Source organism: Micropterus salmoides, unplaced genomic scaffold, assembly GCF_014851395.1.
Source record: "Micropterus salmoides isolate LMB-PRFRI ecotype aquatic unplaced genomic scaffold, ASM1485139v1 Ms_hic_scaffold_5, whole genome shotgun sequence".
In the NCBI taxonomy this organism is placed as follows: Eukaryota; Metazoa; Chordata; class Actinopteri; order Centrarchiformes; family Centrarchidae; genus Micropterus; species Micropterus salmoides.
The window spans coordinates 20,112,235-20,139,669 of record NW_024044237.1 but is presented as its reverse complement, the minus strand read 5'-3'; the positions used below and the strand labels follow the sequence as shown (position 1 = coordinate 20,139,669).

General features: G+C 39.4%; 1 protein-coding gene across 2 annotated transcripts; it reads right to left on the bottom strand.

Annotated features, from left to right (window-relative positions):
* Nucleotides 1-107: 107 nt before the first annotated feature.
* Nucleotides 108-27,322, bottom strand: klhl4 (kelch-like family member 4). Of its 2 annotated transcripts, XM_038699814.1 has the most exons (12): nucleotides 27,166-27,322; nucleotides 21,785-22,261; nucleotides 14,080-14,247; nucleotides 12,720-12,856; nucleotides 12,063-12,259; nucleotides 9,346-9,558; nucleotides 7,171-7,357; nucleotides 6,863-7,087; nucleotides 5,220-5,382; nucleotides 3,288-3,500; nucleotides 1,835-2,006; nucleotides 108-1,491 (listed from the first exon to the last, which is right to left on the bottom strand). In XM_038699814.1, the coding sequence occupies exons 2-12, from the start codon at nucleotides 22,255-22,257 to the stop codon at nucleotides 1,432-1,434; spliced, it is 2,208 nt and encodes a 735-aa protein (XP_038555742.1). In that variant the 5' UTR covers nucleotides 22,258-22,261; nucleotides 27,166-27,322; the 3' UTR covers nucleotides 108-1,431. The 2 variants fall into 2 exon arrangements, with proteins under 2 accessions (XP_038555742.1, XP_038555743.1); XM_038699815.1 differs by lacking the exon at nucleotides 21,785-22,261 and having other exon boundaries at nucleotides 27,166-27,320.
* Nucleotides 27,323-27,435: the final 113 nt, after the last annotated feature.

The following is a 27,435-nucleotide window of genomic DNA, read 5'->3' as shown; positions in this document are numbered from 1 at the left end:
GTCAAAGACACACTTTAGTTTAAGTAAAGCAAGAACAACAAGGGAAATCAGAATATGCCTTCTGATGGGGCCACATTCATCTCTAAACATGGATTTGAACATGCAGAGAAGATTGAAGTCTTTTTATTTGTAGGTTTGCATGCTGTACAAAATTATGATAAAAGCATAAAAAGTCACATTTGGCACATTTTGTTATAGTTACAGTTGCAAATTGTTCTCACTGTGATAAAGTTGGTAATGTTCAACTTTTATGAGCAAACTCAAAATCTGCTTTGTGAGTTCTGCACGTGTAAAATGGTGCTTGGAATTCTCTTATAACCTCAGACAGCTGGTTTGGGTGCACCTGGTGCCACTTAGCCATAGTTTGCTGTTTCTTCTGGGTAAATCCAATGGGTATCTTGTGCAGAATGAGGCCAAAAGGCATCATATCCTCAAAAATACAGAACAGACAGTCATCTTGATATATAATACTGCAGAAATCAAATAGAACAACTCACTCAGCTAGCATGCCCAGAAACAAAGACAAAAGAATCGTAATAACTGTAGTCACCAGAGTGCAGTAGTTTAGGCATGATTCTATCAACACAAATGTAGTTTCGGAAAGTTCACAAAATCTGTACAGCCATGTGAAATATCAATATGATATATTTTCTGTAATTCACAATTTTGCAAACCTTTATTTAATGAGTAACAAGACTGCAAAGACAAGCAAATGACTTTGGTGTTCTGTAGCTACAGGCTCAATAAAAAGAACTGAAAAGAGAGAAAAGAAATATATTATTTAGCAAAAAGTTTGATTTCGTTCCTGTTCTTCAAGCCAGTCTGAACAAACTCATCACCCTCAGTGTTCACAGTGGTCTTCTTCCCTTAAGAGTAAAAATATGTTCAGACCACCCACTAAGGAAAGACATTGGTACATGATTACATTTATGTTTTGTAACAATTTTTGTTTGTGTGGCTATAAAGTGAAATATAAACCCCAAAATATACTGTATGTGATGACATTGATAAGAAAAGTATCTGTATAGATTTAAACGAACCTTCAGGCTTGTTTACTCAAAATGTAACTTTTACATTAAATTTTACAGACATACACAGAACTTTTCATAAAACTAGTATAACAAACGAGTACAACAAAGGCTTGGCACTTGCTACGGCTTAGCCAAGACTATGAAAATTTAGTGATCGGTTGAGAATGTGGAGAATGTACAGTCTTCCCCTGTGTGCAGATATGTCCACTAATGACTCAAACAATGCTTTATGGCCAAGGCTCTGTTTGCGTTTCCCTCTGAAAAATCTGGAGAGCCGAGTTAAAGGGGGGGGGGGGTGAAAACATGACTCTCGAAGGATGTGTCCTTGATCTCTTGTTTTGTTTGTCCACTCTTCTTCACTGCTCTCATTTGTTTCCCATGCTGCCGTGAGACAAAATGCTCAAGGCAATTTCACCACCACCACACAGGCGCCTGCCCTGCCAATGTTGAGAGGGACCTCCTACAGGAAGACAGAGAGGTTAACGTGCAGCCTGTCATCTGAGGCTGTTTTCAAAAAATCCCAATTTACTTCCTGCAGATAAGAGGGTTACAAAGTCATGACTGGAAAAACACATTGCAAAAAGCAAGCTATAAAATATTGATATTCAGTGACTTAAGTAGATGTTTGCTCTTGAACGATGATGTTATATATAACTAACTCAGCCAAAACAAGCACATTTTAACATTTTTAAATGTCAAAAGTTCCCTCAAAGTGAATCTGCATCTTAATATCTTTACTTCTTTCTAAAACACAAAACTGTGTTGTGTAGTTGTGATGAATTAGTTTTGGTTGATGTGATTACCTCAGTCCACTCATTGTTCTGTGCATCATAGGACTCGACAGTGTTCAGATATGACTGGCCATCATATCCACCCACAGCATAAAGCCGGTCACCCAGCAGGCAAACACCCACCGCGTCCCGGGGAACACTGAGGGAGGACACTGTTGTCCACGTGTCTGTCTTTGGGTCATACCTATAATTGCAATATTCGGTCAAATGACTGTTTTTGCATTATGGTTGGTATGTTGAAACCATTTTTTTTGTAATAATGAATTTATCCAATCAGCCTCAGTCTCAGGTGGATCCCAGTGAGTGTCCCATCCCCTCTAAATGCAACATCCTCATGTTTGCCCTCTTTAATGATGTCTGAGTGGTCACCAGTGGCACAGACAGAGAACCAAATTGAAACTTAAAAGCAAATATGGCAGCTGGCGGGCCAGAGAGAGCTGGACTCATCAGTGCAGATACAAGTTGCTGAATAAAGTAATTTTTTTCACCATGTCGACCACTAAGATTAGGAAAATGAAGACACATGATTTATTTCAATGGTGTCTGGGTAATGAAGTCATTTAAATGTTCAAACATTCAGTCATGTCTTGCTGGAACTTGGTACTACCAAATTTTGGAGCTGCCTTAAGCAGTTTTATATTAGCTTTATGCAAAATAACACAAAAAATTATGTGATAGAATGTGATCTACAATCAGTAAATTGTTAAGTATGATATATTTAAACAGTATATGCAACTACAGTACCGATAACACTTTATAATGAGATTACAGACATAATCTCACAAATGTGTGACTAAATATGCACTAGCTAGTAAATGATTTGATAGGAGATATTGGTTAAAGTGAGTCTCCATACAATATTATTAATCATATATATGCAAAATACTGTTGTTGGACACTGCTACATTATTACAAGAGGCTAATCAATTATTAAAAAAAACAATACAAATTATTTTAAATGCTTTGCAGTGAGTAAAATCACTGTTTCACTGAACTGCTGTCACAGAATGTAGAAATCAAACAAGGATATCTGTTTACATTAATCATCCACAATTTTAGAAAGTTTGGGAACGTGTGGAACATTAAATGAAACATCATATGGTGGAAAATATATACCACCTGTGTTCCCATCCTACAAACAAATAATTGAATTTATTAAAAGTGTACAACTGCAAGTGTTCTACAGAGAATCTCATCGGGTTCAGATTCAGGAGGATATTATGGCCACCAGATGGTGCCAGAAACTGTAAAATTTAACTATGTGTGGAAACTATTATCTCTTCAGTGGAGTATCAAGCAGTGTAATATAGACATGTCTAAAAATGCAGGAACAGGGTGGGTTTAACTGCCCTTTGTTCTTATGAGAAAGCCTGGAGCCTCGTCCTCACCCATGACCGAATTTAATCAACTGCAGTATTAAACTGCTTACGCAACATTTGTATGTTTTTTCCAGAGAAGGACCAACCTCTCTACACAATCGGAGAGTCTAGAACAGTGGTTGGACGCAGGGGCGTCATGGCCACCTACAGCATACAGGAAGTTGTTGTATGTCGCCACACCCACTCCTCCTCGCCTCTTGGCCATGGGAGCACACATGCTCCACTTGTTGGTGTGCGGATCGAAACACTCCATTGACCTCAGACACGAGCTGCCGTCTCGACCCCCAATTGCAAACAATCTGAGAAACAAAATGGGTTCAAAATCTCAAAAATTCTGACATGTGCATTCTGTACTACTGGATCTGGCAGGAGTAGCTCACATGTTTGTAAAAACAATGACAGAACAGTGATAATGTGACAGATTTTATAAGATACAGCAATGAACAGTGGACAGCATCTTTCAAAGACCCTTTCCTTGAGAGTGTTCTCTCCCAGAAAGATCACATCAGTCTTTTAAGTGCTTGTAGCTCACAGGCCCGACAGCAAGAAAGTAGAGGCTAGGGAAACAGTTTCCTTGTTGTCTATTTTTGACCTAGATGCAGAAATAACTCAGCATCGACTTCAACACTGGATACTGGATGTAGCTGAGCAGCAGCCTCTTCTCTCCTTCGGCACACAAACATATTTAAATTAGGCAGAGAGCCGGTCTGTTCTTTGCTTAATTTACTTTCAAATGGTGTTGTAAGGCATTTAATACATACAAATACATAAAGTGTTTTGCTTTTATAGAGTCTAGATTGCGCTGTATAAATTACCACACTAATCAGTCCAGCCTTTGCTGCGAGCTGCTGACTACTACACAGTCTCATGTGGTTTATCTCAGACAGACCACAAAGGTTCGATTCTGCATTCAAGTATAACATTGTCAAACTCTTACTGCACTGATGCTGCACTTCAGTGAGTTACATAACATGACTTACATGTCTGTTACTGCTATATCCCAAGTTACGTATTACATTACTACTGACCATTTTCCAAAGCAAGTGTTATAGATTTTTCAGTTTTTCATTTTTATTAATTTTAGTTTAGTCTGCAAACCATATTTCAAAAGATTTAATGGTGGACATAAACTAAATAATAACAAGATGATTGTGTAATAGACTTGTATATAGTGATCTACATTTAAGATGCAAACTGGTATTTAAGGCAGACGGCCTTTTCTAAATCATGCAGTCACACTAGCATTCCTTTTTAACTGTAAATTGTGCACACTTGTCTGCCTCCTCAGTGTCTGTTGTGGCTTTCCAGATGCCAGTGATCTCAACCAGGCTTCATCATATTTCAAAGTAGAAAGACAACAACATACCTCAAAGAGGCTGAACATTTTAGTATTAAAGGAAGAATGAGTAGGATTTTCCTAAAAAAAACTGTGTATAGACTCATACAAAAAAATCCCTGTCAATCATCACTTAAGACCCACTAGAGTGTGTGATAGTGTCTCTTTCTGCACAGACCCTGCCCTCTGCCTGTATTTTCTTATTTTGCGCTATACAGGACGTTTCTGGGCGTAAACCTTTGGGCAGTGAGTGTGTAGCCTCCAGCCAACAGCGCGGGTGTGAGTGCAGGAAAACGTAGCAACCAGGTGCCAGATTGTAAGCAGGCATCGAAGAGGAAGCTGAAAAATGGTGGTTTACAAAATGCAAATACAGCGAGGCAAAATGGCAAAGCTTGTTCCAAGACGAGAGGAAATCTGGGGATTTCACCAGCTGGCGAGCACTGAAGGAGAGGATGGGGATGAAGAGCGACGTGGAATTGGTCTGTTTTCTGTTGGGCAGGTAGGTGCCGGCAGTTAGCTTGCTAAAGTATCGGCTTTTCTATTTCAATACTTCCAAAAAACAGTTGCTAGCAGGTTACAGGGCCAACTTTGAATGTTATGTTTACAAACATAACATCATCATAACATCATTCTGTCTTTAAGTCAAGTTGGGATGGTCTGCAGGTTCGATAGAGCAACTTACTTCCCATTGAGTGCTGTGACTCCCATGGTGCTCCGTGGTGTTGACATACTGGCCACGTAGTTCCACTGTCTGGCCTGCGGGTCCCAGCGCTCCACTGTGTTGAGATAGCTCCAGCCATCATGGCCTCCCACAGCATACATGGGGCCCTCCAGCACAGCAATTCCTATATGAATGCAAACAAGAAATAAATGTACATCTTTGTCAAAATGGTGTCAATAGATGACCAATGATACATACTTGTGCTTCATACTTGTGTATTAATATGTGTATTTGTTTATGCAAAAGTAAAGCACACTTGTAATCATCATTAGCATTACAAATAATTTGGGAACATTTTATGTCATGATAATAATTCTATTGTGTGTATATTGTAATGTGTATAACCTTCAACTATTGGGGTACGGTCACACAAATATCAAAACTAAAATTATAATCTATCCTATAGTTCCAAATCACACAAAGCAGTTTCCTTTTCATCATGAAGCATACTGTGAAGCACAAGGTAATATAAACAACACGTTTGCGAATAATCAATGTGAAGAAATGAAATGACATTTCCAAAATCAAACGCTTTTTTCTTGCAACATATCTTGGAGAGAGCGGAGCAGGAGGTACATTTCTCCTTTTAGAACTGAGCAGAGTGAGTCATACAGCTGACCACATCTATTCAGAAAACAGGAAGACTAAAAACGCATTGTTGTTCCTCTTCCCCAAAGTCATGTCAAAGAAATCATTTTTCGCCAGAAATATTGCAGGGGATGTTTTAACACAATGCATTTTTATATTACCACCGTTATTTCCTTTGGTGAGAGTTCAATTATTTTGGGGTAACATGAGGACAAGACCGCATTCAGAGAACCTCAAATGACATAAACACTGTCAGACAGAAACAATTCTCGTAGTGAAACTCTCTTTTATTACTGACAGGTGGTTTTGGAATAATAAAATAACTACTTCTTCTTGGCTTTACCCATAATGTACACAGCAGGCAATGGCCAATGGGCAGGGATGTTGGTAGACACTAAGCTCAAATATATTCAGCCTCAAAATATGCATGCCACAAGCAACACAGTGAGAGATAGTTGCTACAGGAAAGATCAAAGACAACACAGGTAATCTGTACAGTGTGATCCCCTGGGCTCGCTGATACCGCCGACCACACTGGGTGAGTGAGCTGAATGCTTTGACAAGATCTCGCTGTTCTGTTACCAAGACCTGTTTCAACTGTAAATCAAAATGCTTCTGATATGAGATTTATTGGGCAGGGAAGGGTAAGGAAGTACAGGACCAGCACTGCCTGCCAAGCTTTGATAGGGGAATGGGAAAATATCAAAGGTCTATCTCAAAAAGAAATGTGGGATTTTTGTATATCATGTCAGCAAATGAAATCATTTTTAGAATTGTGTTTTTTTGTCAACATCCTCTGAAAACATAAGGTTAGAAGGAATTTTACTCAAATATTAGAAAACTACACATAACATCATATGTGGATCTTTGACAATCATGAATCATGATTCTAATGTGATTCACTGGCCTAAACAAAGCATATATTTTATGTCCGTATTATTAGATAATTTTATCAGTTATTACTTTCTTTTTATTGAAATAAGTGGAGCTACATTTGTCACGCAAGACACACTCACCAAGTCCATGTCTGTGTGTTGACATGGGGGGCATGGTGGACCACACTTTATTGACCGGATTGTAGCACTCCACCATGTTGGACGTCTTGAGGCCATCCCTCCCTCCGACCACATACAGCTTGTTGTCTATCACTGCCACACCAAACTGCAGCCGGCGTCCATTCATGACTCCAACCTGGACCCAAGTGTTAGTCCGCAGGTCATACTTCTCTATGGTGGTGGAGCCTAAAACCACAGGCACAGCAAGTATTACAATTTAAATAAATTGTGTTGCTGTGTGTTTGGTAACTGCTGCCTGTGGGTCATACCTTTGGTAGCATCCATCCCTCCTACAGCGTAAAGTGCACCCACAGTGGACTTTCTAGGTTTGGTTCTCGGGCTCTGAAACATGGGACGTCTCTCAGGCAGAAGATGGTACTTCATGGCCTCCATCAGCAGCTTTTGGCATTCCAGATCATCAGAGAACATCTTGTTGTTTTCCAAATCTGCAAGGAGCTACATTTCAGGGAATCACATTAATAGACTACATAAGAAGGACTGCAATCCAAATTTAAAGAAATGAAGGTTTTGTATATATTTATTGATCTTGTTATGCCTGCAAGTAATGTCAGTGGCACTACTCTGCTCATCTATTCCGTTTCAACCAAATACAGTACCAGTTTTGACAAGTACAATGATTCATTTCTGTTTATTTGCCTCACAGCGAACAATATTTCCCCAGCCAATGGATGAGATAACTTGCGTATCATATTTTTCACATTTTTTTCCATTCATAAAAACATACTTTATTAATGTCTGCAAACAAAAATGTTGTGGGTTCACCCAATGTAGAGAGAAATATAAAATTGTGCATAATTAATTTTATAAAGTAATCTGTCAGTGAGAAGAAAGCTGATTTAACATAAAAAGGGAGATAACTTCATACTTTATATCTGCCAAAATGTTTTTATCTGGGTTTGATGTTATGTAAATTGGGATGACACAGTTGTAAAACAATACCTCTCAGAAATACTGCATTCATAAAACATGAGCTGCAGTGTTTAAAACAGCAATAATTCAAACATGAGCAGGCTATTTATAGCCTGACAATGCATATAAAAACTCATGTGCAGCCATCATACTGTCAGTTTGATTTATCACTGTGGGGCGAGAATGTTTTTAGTCACTAACATAAACTAAGTGACTATTGACAGTGCAGTAGTTCATTGCCATTCAGTGGTCAGTTGGAAGACCGAAGGTGTACTGGGTGGTTCTCTAGCAGTAAATATCTGGGACTTAAAGCTGAAACAAGTGGTCGATTGATCGATTTGTAAGTTGACTATCGTTTTTAGAACTGAACTCCACAATCGTTTCAGTCATTTTTCAAGCAAAAGTTCTTAAAATTCCCTGGTTCCAGCATCTCAGCTGTGAGGATTTGCTATTGTACTTTGTCTTATATGATAGAATATCTCTGGATTCTACACAGTTGCTTGGGCAAAGCAAGCCATATGAATACATCATATTCTGGGACATTATTGTGAGCATTTTTACCATTTTCTGACATTTTGCAGACTAATCCAGCAGATTGCACCCTGGACAGACTCACAGAGGCAAATATGTCCTGTTGACTGTGAGGACACGGGAGGTCTTGTGACTTACATAGTTGTCAGCTACAAACTCAAGCAAAAGCAGAAGTGTATGATCAGGGTTCGAGCTAGTGGGAGCCAGTGGGAGCTCAGCTCCCATAAAGATGGTCTGAGCTCCCATGGAAGAAGTAAAATCATCTGTGGGGGTCTCTAATTGATTTATCAACAACCATTATTTTTAATCACAAATAATGTATTTTTCATTTTAATTAGTACCTACTATTATTTACATAAACTAGATAAACAGACTTAAATGAACTAAGCTGCGCATCTCATGACTGACAGGATGGCTGCACTTCTCCACCATCAGCCACTATCGTGCGCACAGTTTTGATCGAACAGGTTGAGACTGCGACACGCGAAAATGAACTAAGTTGTATTGTAGCCTACTGTATAACTCTGTATTGACTGCAGCTTATTTGTTTAGTATTATTGTATCCTCCAATAGTGCTACAAATGATAATATGCTTGCTACTGTGTGCAAGGAGTGCGTCAAATAATGACACTTTAATATTACCAAAGGGTGGAATTGCGGTCTCTGCTTGAGCAATTGTCTTTGATGGCATTTTTTCAGGCGATTGAAACTTAATGGATTGCCTAGTGTGAGTAGGCCTACACCCTGTTGCAATATCACAGACATCTGGGACAAGTAGTGGACTGCTCTGTGTGTTTGTGCGTTGGCGTGTGTGTGAGAAAGGGAAATGTTGACTCACTTAATAAGCAATGATCCCCCCGCCGCCGTTAAGTAGTATATTAGAGACCCCCACGAAGCTCAGATTATAACTCGAACCCTGTGTATGATCCTGACTAGACCTTTTTGCTTAACCTCCGCCTCCACCCGTTTACCCACTTTCTCACCTGTGGAGGAAGAAGAGGCAGACGGATGAAGGCGAGAAGCACCCCGAGGTCCTGCTGTCGATGCTGGACATCGTACCGCACCCACATCATCAAAGCCTGGAAGATGGTTTCCTCATCGGGGACATTGATGTCATCGCTGGAGAGCAGCTTAACAATCTCCGCCGTGGGGAGCAGCAAGAACTCCTGGTTCTGAATGACCTCCAGGAAGTGTTCCTGGAACAAAGAGGAGATGGGAAGGAGGCAGATAATCATCAGTCATTAGCTGAGGAGGGCACTTGGTGCAGCAGTGTGTGTCTGTGTGCATGTGTGCTGTTTTCTATACCTATAAGGACCAAATGGCAGGAGAGGTCAAGAAAAATCAATGCAAGTATATAGAGAAAGCCAATTTAAATGTTTCTATCGACAGTTTCCTACATAACTGATAACCACAGTGAAATACTCTCCATTTCTCAAACATTGTGAATGAGCAAATGAAACTGTCATCTGTTTCACTTAGCCCACTAAATAAAATGATCCACACAACAGCAGGCTACAAATCAATCTGGCACAAAGCATCTCCAAAAAAGGCCTCTTCATAGGCTTATAAGGCATTTTTGCTGCTGATTATATGTGACACCATTAAGCTTTTATAATAAGCCTTTTGAGAAACAGAAAGGCACTGCATATTACCATCACACCAATGCAGTGTCCAGCTCCAGGTTTTGTGGAAGCTGTCCACTATTGCTTTACTAAAGATTGATCTTCCATTTACTGGCCAGAAGCCCGGACTATATTACGGCCCTGCATGGCTACGTCTTCAAGGACATTGTCTCTGGGCTGTTCCATTAGAGATGATGCTATATAAATGCCCTCCCTTCCCTGCTCCTCTACAGTATGTTATCTCCAACATTAAAACACTTGAAAGACATACAGAGTAATCCGTGGCCATAATCACGCCCTGTTTCCATTTTGCACAAGGCATCTGAGCATTAATTATTAAGCTGCCAGAATAACTTCAATAACACATTAAACACTCACTGTAGAAAGGATGCTCAACAATTAAGAAAAACAAGTGCGTTATTGATCATCAAGTTGCAACAAATTACAGTGTCTTGGCCCAATCTATTATGAGAGCAGGTTTTAAGAGCTTAACACAGACAGCCTTAATGAAATGAGGGACATCTATTGATCTTGCTATGGTAACCCTGAGAGAGAAATTCCATCCAACTCTGACATTGGTTTAGACCAATTAATTGTAATTACCAGTCCCGAACAGCTGACAACAAAATTGAAAGCTCAACCGAGTTTGTTTTATAAGCATCTAAAAGGATGTGTCACTCAGAAGTGAGTAAACTGCTCAGAAAACAAGATCAGCGGGAGAGGATACTAATTGATTTAACAACTGCAAAAGAGTAATTGTGTAATAACAGTGTTTTCTAAGGAGGAGGAACGCTTATGTTTAATCGGCATGAGGCTTGGAGAATTACCTTTCAAGAACTTTTCAATTACTGTGCAATTTGCAGAGGCTGGTAAAGACAGACTGCTTTATTTTGTTATTTTGTAAAATTGGGTATTAAGTAAGTAAGTATTTATGGCTTAAGTATTTTTTTCATATAAACTGTATGTATTATATTGTAACATGACAGATGTACATATACATAATCTTATTGCTGAAAAATACACCAAACAACAAAACCTTACATTTTTATCGACTGCAACACAAAGAGGGTAACTCGCTCATAAAGGAAAAGGAAGTCAGAGGCGGGTCTCTGCTGCCATGCTCAACCAGGAAAAACAAGCTTATCGAAACACAACTCGCTCCACTCAGAACCCAGAGGATGGACTTCCAGGAAGCCCACAGCTCTCGATGCTCATTACTGAAGTGATTGAACAGGAAGTTGGCCCTCTTGTGCAGTTTGATGATTAGATTAACCTCCTGGTCCTGGATGGGGCCTACGTAAACAGGCTGAGCAGATGTCCTTTAGGAGATAACGCCTGCCTCGCGCTGTCACTTCTGCACGGCCAGCAAAACGTTATCTGATAAACATGTGCATGAATCTTAATCCAATGCAAATATTCCTCGCATATGTGTATACATATACACATTTCACAAGTCTGGCAGTGCGCTAATCAATGCGCAGCATTGCTGACAGCCACATAACTAAATTAGATAAAGTGAAAGCATGAAACTATTCAATTTCTATTCAAATGTGGATGCCACCTATTTCTCTGCTGAAATTAGATTATAAAAATAACCAAGACAGTTCACTCCTTTACAGGTTATGTATGACAGGTTATTTAAATGAATTAGCCTCAAACAGAGGATGATGATAAATATTGTTATATACAGTCAACTTAGCCATGATGTACATATTGCATTTACTGACTTTGCAAAACAATAGTAATTACACAGGGTATAATCAGAGTTTATATGAGGACAATAAAAATTAGACACACACTGGAAAAGGGCTCTGAGTAAATCCTGTCAGTACCATAGCTTATGTAGAGCAGAGTTCATTTGATTCACAGTGGGCTGCCTTTCATGTGAAAGTACATATGGTGGTAATTAAACAAAATTTTTAAATACTCTTGATACTGTTATAGCTCTCATTACTACAGCTTCCCTTGTGTATTCATGCAATGAAGAGTCACTGTAAGAGTGCAATCCCGTATTACAAAATAAATAATTGAGCCCACCCAGCCATGTAAATGTGGTCTAGTTCTATTCGCCCTCCTACCATGGTGTAGTTATGAGCCACATTGAGCAGGTCCACGCAGCCCTGGGCGTCTGCAAAGGAGCGTATTCCCAGACAATTGGAGGGATGAAGCTGTTTCATCAGGAAGTTGCAGCAAACCTGGATGACTTGTGAAAGCTGGAGGAGGCAAGCGGCTGCCAGTAAACTCTCAATGGTCTCCTCTTTCAGCTCAAGGACACCTACAATGTCAGGACAAGGAAAATATATTTTTATGTCACGACTAGAGGCAGCCTTAATGGTAAACACAGCTGTGGGAGAAGTGTTGCTATCAACATTTTAATCACACTTCAGTATAAACAATCCAAGTTCCCATAGTGAGGAATATTTTATTTACAATTTTAAATTGCTGAGGCATTAAACTAAAGCAGTTTTTGTATTAAAAATATCTTTCAATGTATCATCCATACATAATTTATTTTGCAACCTCCAACAGCAAAATAAACTGGATAATCATCATTATGTTATTTTACCATATTTCACAATTAAAATATTGTGGAAATATCAATCAACAACACTTACTAAGTAATTAAATAAAGCAATATGATGTTGAAGTGCTGTCCAGCCAGTCAGCCCAACCCAGGATTTCTGAAGTCTCATAACTACTTACACGAGCCAGTGAATGGCTTTACGAGCACTCACCAGTGTAGGCAAAATGAACCAGAGATCTGAGAGCCTCCGGATCGACTCCCTCCATCTTGATCTCCTCTTGCTTTGCCTCTCTCACGTCGCTGGTGAACATAGCAGCGAAGTAGTCCGACACAGCACTCAGTACCAGTCTGACACAAAGCAAACGCAGTGAATTGATGTTCTTGTACTGTACAGTACAGATTACGTGTCCGTGGGAGATCTATATGTGGATTAAAGTGGTTAGTGAATCAATCCTGAGATTGTGTTTCGTGTCCTGAAATGTAACTCATAAGAAAGGGCATATCTGCTCAGTGTACTGTATCACATTGTATTATTGGTGTAACAATTCCATGTAGTACTGTTCCTGACAATTATATACTGCTTGTGTGCTTTTACACTGACATCACTATGAGAAACTGAGTAATTAACCGTTCCGTATCATTCCACTTTGTCAGTGTATGATAAATTAAATTATCCCACATATTTCATGTTTCTAATAGCTTCTCTGGTCAGATTTCTAATTATGTTATCTCTTTTGTCTAGCTTTCATAACACACTGGTTGACTCATGAGGGAAATAGAGATCATATGACAACACAATACAAGGAATCAAGTGAGTCCAACCGTCTACATCCATTGTTCCATAATGTTCTGGTTTCTAACGTAGATATATAAATATATATACATACAATATTATATCATGCGTAATTTATTGTGCCTATGCACCATTCCTGCTTTACTTGGTTGTGTTCTATGAGCAACTATACATTGAAACAGGCAGTCAGAAAGCTGATAATTCTACCAAACTAGGTCAGTCACTGATACTTTTTTTGTCTCTCTGTGGAGCATTCTGGTTTCCGTTTCATGAGTCTGTCTGGATGAACTAGCAAAATCTGCCTGTGGATAGATGCGCGCACAGCTTTCAGGGGCTGTCATGTGATCTGTTCAATTCTGCCATTAAACTAAGGGCCAGACACCTAAATATTGACATCTCCATGTTGCGGATCACAGTGTTCTTCCACGTCTCAAATGTAATGTGGAAATGAGGAAGGGCAGAGGGGTAATGAGATCACAGCAGTGCACATTGTTTGGATGCAAAACAGTGAACATGGAGTTTGCATATCTTTCCTGTCAATTGTCACCTGAAAAGCAGAAGAATCGTTTTTTGCATTTCACAGATTATCCAATAATTCCTCAGATGGATCAGACTGACAAAATATGTTTCGGTATCCAAACTGAGGTCCAGACCAAAACCTGAACGTGCGCATCGACGACTGAATGAAGTGAATCCAGATGAGCTTCAGCATCTCCTAACCAAAGTCGATGCAGGTGTAATTAATGAAATCAAAGCGGACAGAAGCACAAACACCTACCTGTGAGCTGGAATCTTATGTTCCCCTGCTATCAGGAGGACATCACACAGCTGCTTGTGCTGGAGGTAGGTCTCCATTTTGCGGAAAGTCTGTTCTGCATGATTTGTGGCCTGGAAAAACTCATCAGAGGAGTTGGTGTTCATTCTGGAGAAGGTGCTCAGAGCCAACCTGTGTGAAGACAAGCAAGGAAGGAGGAAAAGAAGAGGAATGTTGGACCAATGCAATGGACCCTGTCTGTAGAAATATAGCATTTTACATTTTGCGCCTTTTGTGTACAAATTTTAATTTAAATTGTTGCACTTTTGCAACAACATTTGGGCAATTTGCTCTTAAGAAGACTGCATGTCATCTCTTCTAAATGAACAGAAGACTTTGCTGGGGTTTTGCTGCATTATGCATTCCCTTTACTATTTAATTTGGAGAGAGAAGATAAAGTAAGCCATACGCAGTAATTTTACATGATGAAGACTTGACAAAACTCAGACAAAAAATTCATTAGACATTTCAGGTGAAATAAACAAGGACATTTTAATTTAGTGAGACAAATTCACTAAACAAATTAATTAATTTCACTCATTGTTTCCTCTCCCTGTCCATTATCATAAATATGAAATAGAAAAATAAAAATCAAAAATCTGTCCGCAGCAAGATAAGCGACAAATTATTGGAAGACACAAATGGGCTTATTTGGACACATGGCACTCCTGAATCCTCTACTCCCTGAGGTGCATCTGCATCTTTCTTGCCACTCTAAGCTGAAATTAAAACTGTTATGGACTAAACTCCGTACATAAGTGGATAACTAAGCGCTGCAGTCCAATGGGACAAGCAAGAACCACAATCTATGTAACAGCTTTCCAGACACAATGTCCCAGTCTCTGCATGTGTGCATGCCTTTGTGTCTGTTCCTGTGTGCGCCTGCATATCTGTGCGTGCACGTGTGTTTTCCAATGACAGGGACTTAACAAGTGAACAAGCCTGTTCCTCACCGCATTGTGGCGAGGCTGAGTCCCTGTCCCCACAGGCTGCTAGATTACATGCTGTTTTACAGGCATCCAAGTAATCCCCCAGAGTCGTGGCAAATAATGCTGCCCAGTCACTTGTGTCCTTCACAGAGCAAGTCCACTCATTGACATTTAGGGTTGTTTGTTACGCTACATAAACAGACGCAAGCATCCTCTCCCACAGAATTCACTGTCATCTCAGGTCCTTTTGCAAGACTGATGGTGCTCAAGAAAAAATGTCACTGTTATTTAAAGTGACACTTTATGTACCCACTCATACTCATGAGAGCTGCATAAATTAGTGAAATTATAGATTTGTCAATACAAATCAACTGAAAACCCTGTAATGCTAGGCAACTCAATGTATTGGCACATAAGACTGATAACACAGGAGGGATGGGGGGCTTTTATTGATGTCCTGATTAACAAACTATTACAAACTTTTTAGCCGAGTGTGTGACTTTCTCCTCTTTTATTTACCAAAAGCAACAAAATTTTCCCTCGAGGAATTGTTTATATTGCCCTCTGGTCACTGTAGTATCCTATAGTCTAATCTTTATTGGGAGACTTTATGCTAAATGCAAGAGTGATTTATTGCCCTGTCACAATAATTCCCCACTGACTCTGGAGTCTTGGAGAGGAACACCAAACAAGACCGAATAAGCAATGGGGCTATAAAACTGAGATGCATTGCCTTTGTATTGGCTCCAAGGCATGCTGTAAGGATTTTCATGCCTACCAATCTCACAGACACTAATTGCTTTGGTATCACATTCAAGGGAGCAGTAAATTTCTCTGAGGTGTATGCTTCGTTTTCAGTAGGGGGTTGGATCATCAAAGGTATAGCCCAATTTTATTGAGGCACTAAAGCCAGAGGACACCTTACTCCGGAAAAACTGCTGTAGGGACATTGCTGCACATAGCAAATTACTAAGCAACTCAAAGAGAGTCACAGAGCCGAACAGGACTTGTAGATTTCTCATAGTCTATAAACTATTTAAATGTGCCAACTTCCATTCCTAGAACAATGAGATGGTAAATTAGTCTATAAAAAAAAGAATAAAACAGAATAGAAAAGCACATTGGGCTTCTATTTCTCATCCCACCTTATTCTACAGTGCACATGACGTTTCCTGCACATGTCACCTGAGGTCTTGTTGTTTGATCCTCACACCTTTCCAAAGATATCACACCTCACCATGACTAATTGGATCCAAGAAAGACCCTGCAAATTCAGAGGTCTATTCAGGTGAAGCCGAGGCTATGTGGTTCTTGCCTGTGTTGTCAAGACTAGGAGCCTGTAGGCTGTACATTGGGAACAGAGACAGATGCAGAGCTAATATGAAGAAAACACACACTTGATATGACATGATAATAATAATAATAATAATAATAATAATAATAATAATACAGAAGGATTATTTATAAATATCATGTTAAATGTCCCTTCCTCTGTTCCGTCTGCTCTAATCAGTCTGACTTGTCACTGTGCTGAGACTGCCCTCCCAGATGAAGGGTTAGACAATTCAAGATGTGCTTTCGTCAACTCAGATTAGCCCCTAGCTAAAGGTTGTGAGTCAGACGTGTTGCTGAGAATCTCAGTCTTATTCCAACTAGTGTCAACTCCATCCCTCTAGAAGAGGGAAAGTCGTGCCTGCCTGGGCCAAATGGGAAATGTCTCTTTCAAAATGTATTATAACAGCCATTTGCCCCTGAAGGCTACTCAGTAGCTTGGGTTGAGAATCCAACATCTCCTACAAAGCCTCATGGAGCATGTGCCAAATCTATGTATTCCATGAGATCTTTATGCCTCTGTACTTTGACAGTCAGTATACTGCTATTCAGCTTTGTGCGGAGAGAAATATATACACTGACTGTAATAACTTGATCCTGGCAGTGAGGCTGAGATGATAACTGTGCAGAAATAGATTTTTTTCTCTGCACTTTCACTATCTCACATGGCTCAGACAGACATTCTTCTTCTGATGCCATTGTTATACCGAACATGCCACCTAAACATTGATAATGATGGAGGAAATGTAGTCTTTTGAATCTGCTCCGCATGTGGCTGGTGGGCCCTTTATGTAAGGGAGTGCAGAGGAAAATTGCCACAGCTATGAGGAGAAATAAAAATATTACTTTCTTATAGCTTTTCCCCTCCGCTTTTACCAAAACCCGCACATGTTGTAAAGAAAAAGTGGAGAAGTCATGTCAGCACAATGTCTGTGAACAAATAATTAACATCTCAGGTGGGATACTGGTTCCTGTTTTGAATATCACGTCAAGAGGAGTTAAATCTTGCACAGTGAAAATGAAAAATCATCAGTCAAAATGTTAGTTTAATAAGGATACTTTTCATAACTGACTTAGACACATAAATGAGATATCTGTTTGAAGCTGCGGAGGAATAATGTGCCAGAGGATGAACATGTTTCAAAATAAATACTACATTTTATATGTCGCGAAGCACAGCATATTAATGCTGGGGCTGCCTTGAAAAGGTACAAGCATGGTCATTTTCATTGGTATGGTAAATGTTACTTCCATATTGAGATTTCCATTCCTTATTTGTAGATTAACTGCGATTACAATGCTGAGCTCTGCATTCTAATGCTGAGGAATTTGGTGTATATTGTGTGTATGTACTGTATGTGTGTATGTGTGTGTGTGTGTGTGTGTGTGTATGTGCTGGGGGTTGGGGGCTTCCTGTAAGTGAAAAATGTGCAGATCTTAGCAGAAAGCTCCTTACTGTTTTGCTGATGGCAAGTTAAGTCACATAGTGTTTGAGAATGTCATTATTGTTGGATTCTCTATAATTTATTTACATCTGATGTTAGGGCGTAAACAAATGAATCCATGTTATTAAAGCAGTGGGTCCTTGTGCACATGGTCTACTATATATTTTAGATATTTATATATCTAGGTATTTAGATCCTAGATGCATTTGCAACCTATCTAGCTTTTTGGGCCTAAAACCATAAGACTTATAAGTTCTAATATATTAATGTAAATTGAGGGGACCCTAAAACTGGATGAATTATTTAATTCAATAATTTAGTAAAAATGTATTCATTTTTCCAAAATCCTATCACAGACCTTAATTTTTTTTTTAATTCTAACTGTGCATATTATAGAAACAAAAATCACCTGATCACAGTTGTTGCCTATATGATTCTTTTTCAATGCAAATTGCTGGATGTGAGTGCCTCTAAGTCATGGCCCCTACTAATAGTACCCATGTAAAATTCATGGATCCGCATTTGAACAGAAATTAGGGAATGTGTCCACCATGTATTGCTGCAGTAGCTCTTCTTACAACTGTTCAAAGCAAAAGAAGTGCTACTGAAAACTCTGGCTTAATCTTTAGCTTCCATCCAAGATGGCCTTGTCCCGTACAGAATGCTGATTTAGTGTTTAAGTTACAGAACATTCAGAATTAATTATATGCTATTACAAACTCCCCTAATGCCTTTTATTTTAAGATTACAACACATACTGTATTTTGCAATTTACAGCATCTTAAGGACACCTCCACAGACTGAGACCCTATAAGCCTTGTGGTGTTATGAGGCATCCAACAAATATCTGAATTACCGCTGTTGACAGGGGGAGAGTTGGTGGTATTTCTTTTCCAAGGGGATGGAGAGGGAATTGAGGTATCATTCAAACTAAAAGCCAGCTGACTCAAGCCTCTGTTAGTGTTTATGTGCGAGAGGTCAGGGTTTCCATTCCATTCAGGTTAACTTCAGTCGTATATTCTCTGCCAACGATAGGAATAGGTTATTTGAATGAGAGTCATGAGGACAGACCATATATACAGAATATAGAGATGCAGGGACATTAGGAGCAAGGGTGGGAAACAACAAGGTATAATATCCTATTTACTACACTACATTTGATTTAACAACAGGTTAACTAAATTCATGAGAAACCTAAGAGAACGAGAATAACTATAAATAGACGACAACATAAATGAATCACTGAGTTTTTTGAGTTATCTTCAGTACTAATGGCACTCACGCAGGTTTTTAGAATGTGCTGTGTACAAAACATAATTAACTACATTAAATATAATGTTTCATTAGCTCATTGTTAATGTTTGCAACATTCCTGCCACACAGATACATGTCGATTAATGTGAACATGTACATTTCTGATTCATCCTTAGCAAGCATTTTATATGTAAATTCTTCAAGTCAAGCAAAATCCTGAATGTATACTTTTACCATATTATTGCAATAAGGTACACCCACTAGTTAAGATGAGCTGTTTCCATTGCCTCTGTCAGTTGGTTCAGTTTGACAACAATCTCAAATATTTATAACAAAAGTGAGAAACCAAATCAGTGAAAGAATGGGAGAAACTGATGGGATGTTGTTCTTGTAGACATTGTGTGAATGAAACTAATCACTGAGGGGCATGTAGCACAAAATGACTGACAACTATTTTCCAAATACAGAAGAACGGCGAAAATTTTTGTATTTTTCTTTTTACTGCCGGCAGAGCTCATTTCTACATTCAGCCTGAGGGATTGTGACAAATTATGTGTCAAGGATTTATGATGTGAGACGTAATAGGGCCACCCAGCTGGTGGAGTAAATGAATGTGCATATCTCAGTGACATCCACACATCTGCTTAGCCGCCTATGCAAGCCATGGTGTGTCACACAGTCACTACTTCACTGTGCAACTTTGTACATTTACAGACGCAGTGCTTGTCCATCATTTCCACCCACTAGTCTTTCACAGTGATCGAGTGACTGCGTTTCCATTAAACACAATGTTGATTGAAAAGTGGCATCATGCAACACGCATGTGTTTTCATGACAAGTACTAATGTCAAAACAACTTGCTGCCTTTCTTGCTATTCAAGCCACTGAATAATCAGAAAACACAGATTTAATAATTATGTAAAGCAGTTGGTGACAGGATGAGTAATTTATTTATATGAAGTAAGAAGTGATGGAACTTTCTGTCAATAGTCTTAATGCTACCCTGCTATTTAGAACGGAAGATTTATTTACTGTGTACATTGTTAACAGTTTGGGTGGGAAAAGACTTTTCCGGTCAGGTTACATCACTGATTATCAAATTCATAAATGGATATCACTACAATCAAGTACAGCTAGGCCAAGGGTGTATTTTATGATCCAATGGAGCAGAACCATTTTAATATTTCAGTATCATTGTCAAATTAGGATGGCGGTTCTGTATTTTACATGGCCAGCCTGAACTCAAGGTTCTCCTAAGAGCCAGAGAGTTACACATTTTTACGGTGAGGCACATCTTTTATGCATGCACTTTTCACACACAAGGACCCCAAAACATGAACATCTGCCAATTATGCCAGCATGAAGACCAGAGCGTCAAGTTAATTCCAAAACTGTATCTTAACTCAGAATAATTCATATTCTTTCCAGGGAACTCAACCGTCCACTGCCCGTGGTATACATTGAATCCATATTGGCATATTTTTGGCCGTAAACAGAGAGTATGTATTTACAGTTATCTGTCCAATCACGGTGAAAGTGAACCTGTCCCTTTGTTTCATAAACAAAGGCCCAGGTTCACTTTCATTGTTCATTTCATCACCAGGTGCACGGAACAAAAGCACGCAGGAATCAGCAAAGCTTAAGGACCAATCACCTTAGAATGTCACAGACAAGATAAAAGGACACTTGGATCTTTTCATCCTAGATGTGAGGAGCTTTCAGTATTTTGCCAGACATCACACACGCACACACACATCTATAACCTGTTTACTTCCTGGAAGATGTAAGATCACACAGAAGACAACCTAGTAAAGCAGGGGGTGGGATTTATGGCTGGAAAAACATTTATGACCCTGACATGTGCCAAGGTTTGTAAAAGGATTTCGGGAGAAAATAAAAAATGAGAATAGAACATGTGCCATCCACTAGCTATGATAACTCTGGCTTATTAAGTGGTTGTAGTGGCAGTCTATATTGCACTGCTTCCTCTTTTTATATGTCAAGTACGTGTTATGTGATGTAATGGCTCTTTCCCACTATCTACTCGTAACTGTATGGAAGAATGAATTAGTGTGATGTGTAAAAAATTAAAGGCCAAAGTCATACCGTGCTTGTAATCTGGGCTACAACACATACAAGGGGGCGGAAAAGGCCTTGCCTTTTGGTCCACTAAATAATTAAAGGATGCTTTATTCGTTTATCCTGCCTAACATGCTGTGGACAATAACAGTGAGCTGTCCCCAGGTGAGCCATGGTGGCAGCTGGTGAGGCTGAGTAAACTGGAAAATGATAGCTGTGCAGATAATTTAATCTTAGCTTAATTAAAGGATCTACATACAAAATGGCAGTGCAATATTGAATGAAGTTAAAACGCTGCAGATATACTCTTCATATATGTAGTCTCAGAAATATTGAAAACAGATTTTAAGTAAGTAAGTATTCTGTGCTAAGTAAACAACATTTACTGTTTATAGTAGGGTAGTGCTCATCTTCACTGATCACAAAAAAAACATTCACACTTTTTAGTCCGGGGGTGCTGCCTGAGGCACCAGACTTTCTCAATTACATGCAGATTTTTTTAGCAGCTATATATTATGAAATGTAAGAGAACCATGTGTTCCCAAAATCACGTAATCTGCTTTCTGGTAATTGAGCACATATGCAAAGGGACTGATCTGTCTCCTAAGTATCTAACACCAACAGTCATACCTCTCTCTGGCCTCCACATCTGCAGGTTCCTCTATGCTGTTCTTCACATCTTCCTGGCCAGTGTTAGCATCCACTTTCCTTGTGCTGCTGGGCGACGAACTGCTCTTTGAAGATTCCTCGTTGACCTGGAGACTCTGGATGTTGTTCTGCTGATGGTGCCATGATTGTTGACCTGCTCTGACATACACAGGTGTGGGCCCTGGTGTTGGCGCCAGGATGCTGTGGACTGGGCTGTTAGTCTTCCGTAGTCCTCCAACACCTCTCTCCCGTGAGTGACTCTTAAGCCGGCCCTGGACAGGCGTCCCTCTGTGGTCTAGGCCATCCTGCTGGATATAGCCTCCCACCCCGCCACCGCCTCCACCTCCACCTCCACCTCCACTGCCAGCAGAACCTTGGGATGAATGGCTGAACCAGCGCCAGCGGAGCCTGAGGATCTGCTTCACATCAAATTCCTTCTTCCCCGACACAGACATCCTCCTTTGGGTTTGGAGACGAAGGCAATGGTACGTTGAGTCCCCAAAAACATGGAGAGCAGAGAAGAGAAGAGCCTTGGTTTCAGTCCTCACTGACTACAATGTGCCTCTTCTCTTCCGTTATTGTCTCCCTACTATCATGACCACCCCCTCCTTCTAATACTCCTCCGATGTTCTTTTAGTGGAGATAGAAAGCAGTCCTCTGCAGCTTTTGTTCCTGTGCCTGCTGCTACTACCCTCCCTCCAACTCTTCCTTTCTGTCTTCCTCTCTCTCTTTCCTTCCTATTCTGCTGCTGTTTCTGTTTGCTGCTGCTGCTGCTGCTGCTGCTGCTGCTGCTGCTGTGCCGCTGGAGCTGAGTTAATGCACATGCATGATCCACACTCCCTCCCCTTTGCCTCCCTGTTTCGCTTTCTCTCTGTCTGTCTCTGCTTGTCTTTCCTGTGCACACACACTACACAGACAGACTCTCACACACACATACACACACACACACACACAGAGATAGACAAATGTATTTTCCGGAAATAAAACTAGAAAATCTCCCAAGCCCTGCCTCGTCCCCTCTGCTGCTGTTCTGTGTATGTTTGTGTGTGTGTGTGTGTGTGTGTGTGTGTGTGTGTGTGCGCGTGTGTGATAACAGGGTGTCTGCTCTTGCTGCAAGGGGGAGGTGGGGTATCATGGAGCAAGGATGATGAGGTCACACCTTAACAAAGTAAATCACTGCCTACTCAAGGAGGGATAGAGGAAGACTACCAAATACACTGTACTGTCAAGACTTTAAACATGAGCTTTAATAGATTAATGTATGTGGATACACACGCATGCTCATCAATAAACAGAGAAGCAGGGTTACATTAATAACTCCCTCATAAGTAACCAAGACACACTGACAAGTGAAATCTATCTCACACTAACACACATCTGCGCAGTCTGCTATTCTCACATCAAAAAGAATCCCATGGGGGAATATCTCAGTGTATTTAGCCATGCGGAAAAATATTCTCCTTCAGTCACCGTCTTGAAAGCCCCCTGCAATTACAAGTGAAAAACTACATACTGATGAACCTTCAAGGTCAGGAAGCTCTCTTTCCCAGTCAGGGCTTCAGAAAACATTTTACATTTGAAAAATAGAACCTGCCCCTGCATAAGCTTAATACTGCACCATTGCAGGTAATTGAGATACCACAACTTAACTCACACTTCAAAGGCAAAGGAAACACCGTACAAGGTAATTTGCTGACAGCATCACCAGCATATGAAAAGAGTGATATAGTGGTATGCTGTAGGGCAGTGATTTTCAACGGCCGGGCTGCAGCCACATAGTGTAGGCTACCGGGCTGCAAAATCTTATCTGACAAGAGCCCATCACCCCCCATTCACCAAGTAAACAAGTGTGATATGGAAACGTGATGCCTCCAGTGCACCTGTAGACTGAGAATGGACTTCCAGTCAAGTAGGAGACATCTTGTTTCCAACATATCTGCCACATTGAATATGCTGGATTTGTGAATGACAGGAAACACCCCCAATGGGCTGTGACACCACTCTTTTCCAGCTTGCCGTTCCTCATATCCAAAAGGGTTGAGAACCCCTGCTGTCTGGTATTCTGTCAACACTATTGGATCTGGGTGTTTTGGGCATTTAGTTAGGATCTGGTTGTTAAAGGGAACTGTATATGCCTATTGGGCAGGAGGTAATTGGATTTAAAAATGAATTGTGCACCATGAAAGATTGTGAAACACAATAAGCCTTATCCTACCTGCTTGACATTGGAATAACCCAACCAATGTTGATGTTCTGCACACTGACACTGCTTAATTTCTATTCCTGTGAAATAGAGGAAAATGAAAACGCAGCACAGCCTTTCTGTACTTGTTCCTCATTTCCACTTCCATGACAAAGGTGAGAGGAGAACTTTGCACTCAAACTGCTGGATTTCAGTATTGTAAAATCTCTCATCCGCCTACACCACCTCCCACTGCAGGTTTGGAAGAGGGGATGCAACCAGCTATCTTGTCTACTTGTGCCCATGTTATTTAATGGGGACAGGCACTGATTTTCCACTCACAGACTCAATATCACCCCCATTCCCATATAATAAATAACATATTTAAAGGTGAGCGTGACACTGTTTTTTATTACAAACGCTCATGCCTCAAGCATTTTTAAGAAGTTAAAGCTAACTAGTCCTTCCTACTATTAGAGAATATCACTTTTACTTTATGACTGTGTGTGCCAAACAACAACACAGTATAGACAAAGATTATGATTACTACAGAGACCAGGATTTTCCTACAACTACTGTAAGATTAAGAAATACGCATTATAAAATGTTGAAGTCGATGCATTATTCAAATGAACTCTATAGAATCTACAGGAGGTTGAGAAACTGCATGAAGTTCGTCAATCATCCTTTGTTCATATCCAAGTGTTTATGTTAATGATACACCAAGAATGGATGAACATTATTTTCACAGTCAATAGGCAAAAACACTGAATTATTAATAAAAGCTTTCTCTGCATATAAAATATCTTACATTTTATTATGTTATTTTGGAGCCCAAAAGGACCAGCGTAGAGCAACGGGTCCCTACTGGGGATTCTGATCACTGGAAGGGTTTGTATATATGCTTTTGGTTTGTGTATCCACCACAGAACTGGTTCAGTTGCTCTAGGGTTTCCCCTGCCTGAAAAGGAAGCCATCTTGGTTTGCTGTATAGAGCTTCACCATTTGACATTTACTATTTCACGACATGGATAGTGATAATCTTTGATGTCACAACTAAAGTAATGATTTTCATTAATTAAAAGCAACAAAACCTTTGGATGTGCAGTATTTATTGATCACAAGTTTGAATATATTGCACACATCTGTTACGGTGATTGCTATAACCAGTCTCATTAAGAAGTGTAATAACATGCAATACATTATGCTTAAAATGTACATATAATTGTGGTGTTTCCAACCTTAATCTGCTGTTCAACAACAAGAATAGTACACTCTTTACTAGTACAGGCATAAATATAAATATTTTTATTGAGCTCAACAAAATGATAATAAGGAATAGTATTGTCTATATTATTGCCCATGCTGGGGTTAATACTGTATTATACTACTAGCTAATCTTTTGGTAATCACGAAATGTTATTAACACTGCAGATAGCATTATCGATATGCATAAGCAGAGGAAAGACTTTAATATCCCCTGGTTTTCTTATTGGACAGATATTCTTCTTCCACATGCATTTATTTTATTCTTGATCCTACTTTGCACATGATATCTTTGTAAATCAAAAATGATATAAACGCATCTTTTAATCAATCATCATTAAATAAAGCTGTACATGTGCGTTATTACACCCAAAACACATTCATTATGAAAAATGAAAGGGAGCAAAAATTATAATTTCCCTCACATGTATCTTATCAGTGAAAACATGCTCATACAGAAACTATTCAATATAATCCAAATCCTTTTAGCTTTAACGCGTTATCTACAAGTACATGAAAATGGATACTAAATGAAACGCCTATTATTGTATTATAGAATAAATAGGGGATTTTGAGGACACTATTTTTCTAAAAAGTCTAGGTGTATCGTAATGATAAATGCTCATTACAGTGAGATATGATCTAATGTGTAGTAACAAGCCATCACAATGGGTAACCTATTTTCTTCTTGCAGGAGTCAAAGACACCATCTGCCTGCACTCCGCATGACATATGAGATGTCAGATGTCAGACTGGTGTGGTAAACCACATTATCATCCAACATCTGCCTCCCCAATGAACATACCTACATTCCTACATGGCAAGTCTTTAAGTATGTAAGATGGGTTGATATACTTTGCTTGTACTAGCAATTAAGCTGTAAGTTAAATGTCTTAAATGTATCTTGCAGTATTATAGATTAAATTTATTATGGGAAGATTGTGTTTTATATTATGGAATATAAATCAATGAAAAGCCAAGGACCATAAAAGAAAAAAAACATTAACTACTAAATTCATGCCTTGCTGGAGTTGTCAGAAATTTGGTAACGTGATCTGCTATCTAATGGTTGAGAGGAATTATATATAGGTTTGTGTATTTTACATTGTATTCACAGGTTTATACTGTGGAGTATTCTGGATAAAGGTGGGATACAAGCATGAATGGGAACCCTCCCCACCCCGCTACAACTTTAAGATCCTAGCATAAATATCAAGTAGGCTATATGCTTTTTTGGAAACATGAAGGAAAGAAAGAAATTTTATGCTGTGTTGGGCAGTGAATTTTCAAACATTTTTGAAAATTGTTCACATTCAACAGCGTAACAAAAGTATATAGCTCAACAAATAAAATGCAATGACACAACCGCACAACACAACCACACACACTAACACATGCTCACCTATTCACCAGCACACGCACGGCATTCACACTCATACATACACACACAAATGCTGATTTGAAATTTCTGCAGTCAACACTATAAAATACTACTTTTAAAATGTAAGAATGTCTTTTTTGCTTTAACATCGTTGACCTGAGATGTTCAAATGTTCAAGACCGGGGAGCAGAAACAAGATGCAGCTTTCTGTCTCCTTTGTCAGGAAGGACAAGTTCAAATATATGAGAAAATTACATTTAATGTTCCATTTATGGCTCAACCGGCAGATGAGGTTACTGTACCTCCTGAATCAAAAGCATACACTGCTTTAAGCATCTGAATGTAACCAAGGACATAACTAAATTGCATAGTAAAAAAATCTTTTTTTTTATCTTTTTGTCTGATTAATGCTACTGGGTAAATGAAAACCTCTCTTTCTGGAAATGCCCTCATCTGTAGTAATGTATAATACATGTACATTTTCAACAAAAGTTGGAAAAATACATCACAATAAACTGTAATCTTTCTTCTTACCTGAGAAATTGAAGTGTTACTCCTCACCATTCAAACAGTGGAAATATCTTCTAAAATGGATGGCCTATAAAGACAACCTGCATGTAATCCAATAATTTACACATTCCGACTGTGCAGGACTGTTCCAACTTTTTCTTCTCCTTTGTCCCTCTTTTAACAAAAATGTTTGTCTCTCCAAAAAGGAAGGGGGCACTTTCCTCTTTTAAAGGAAACTCATCATAAGTTCCTTCCACTGCACTACAACAACAATGGTATTCAAGTAACCAGGAA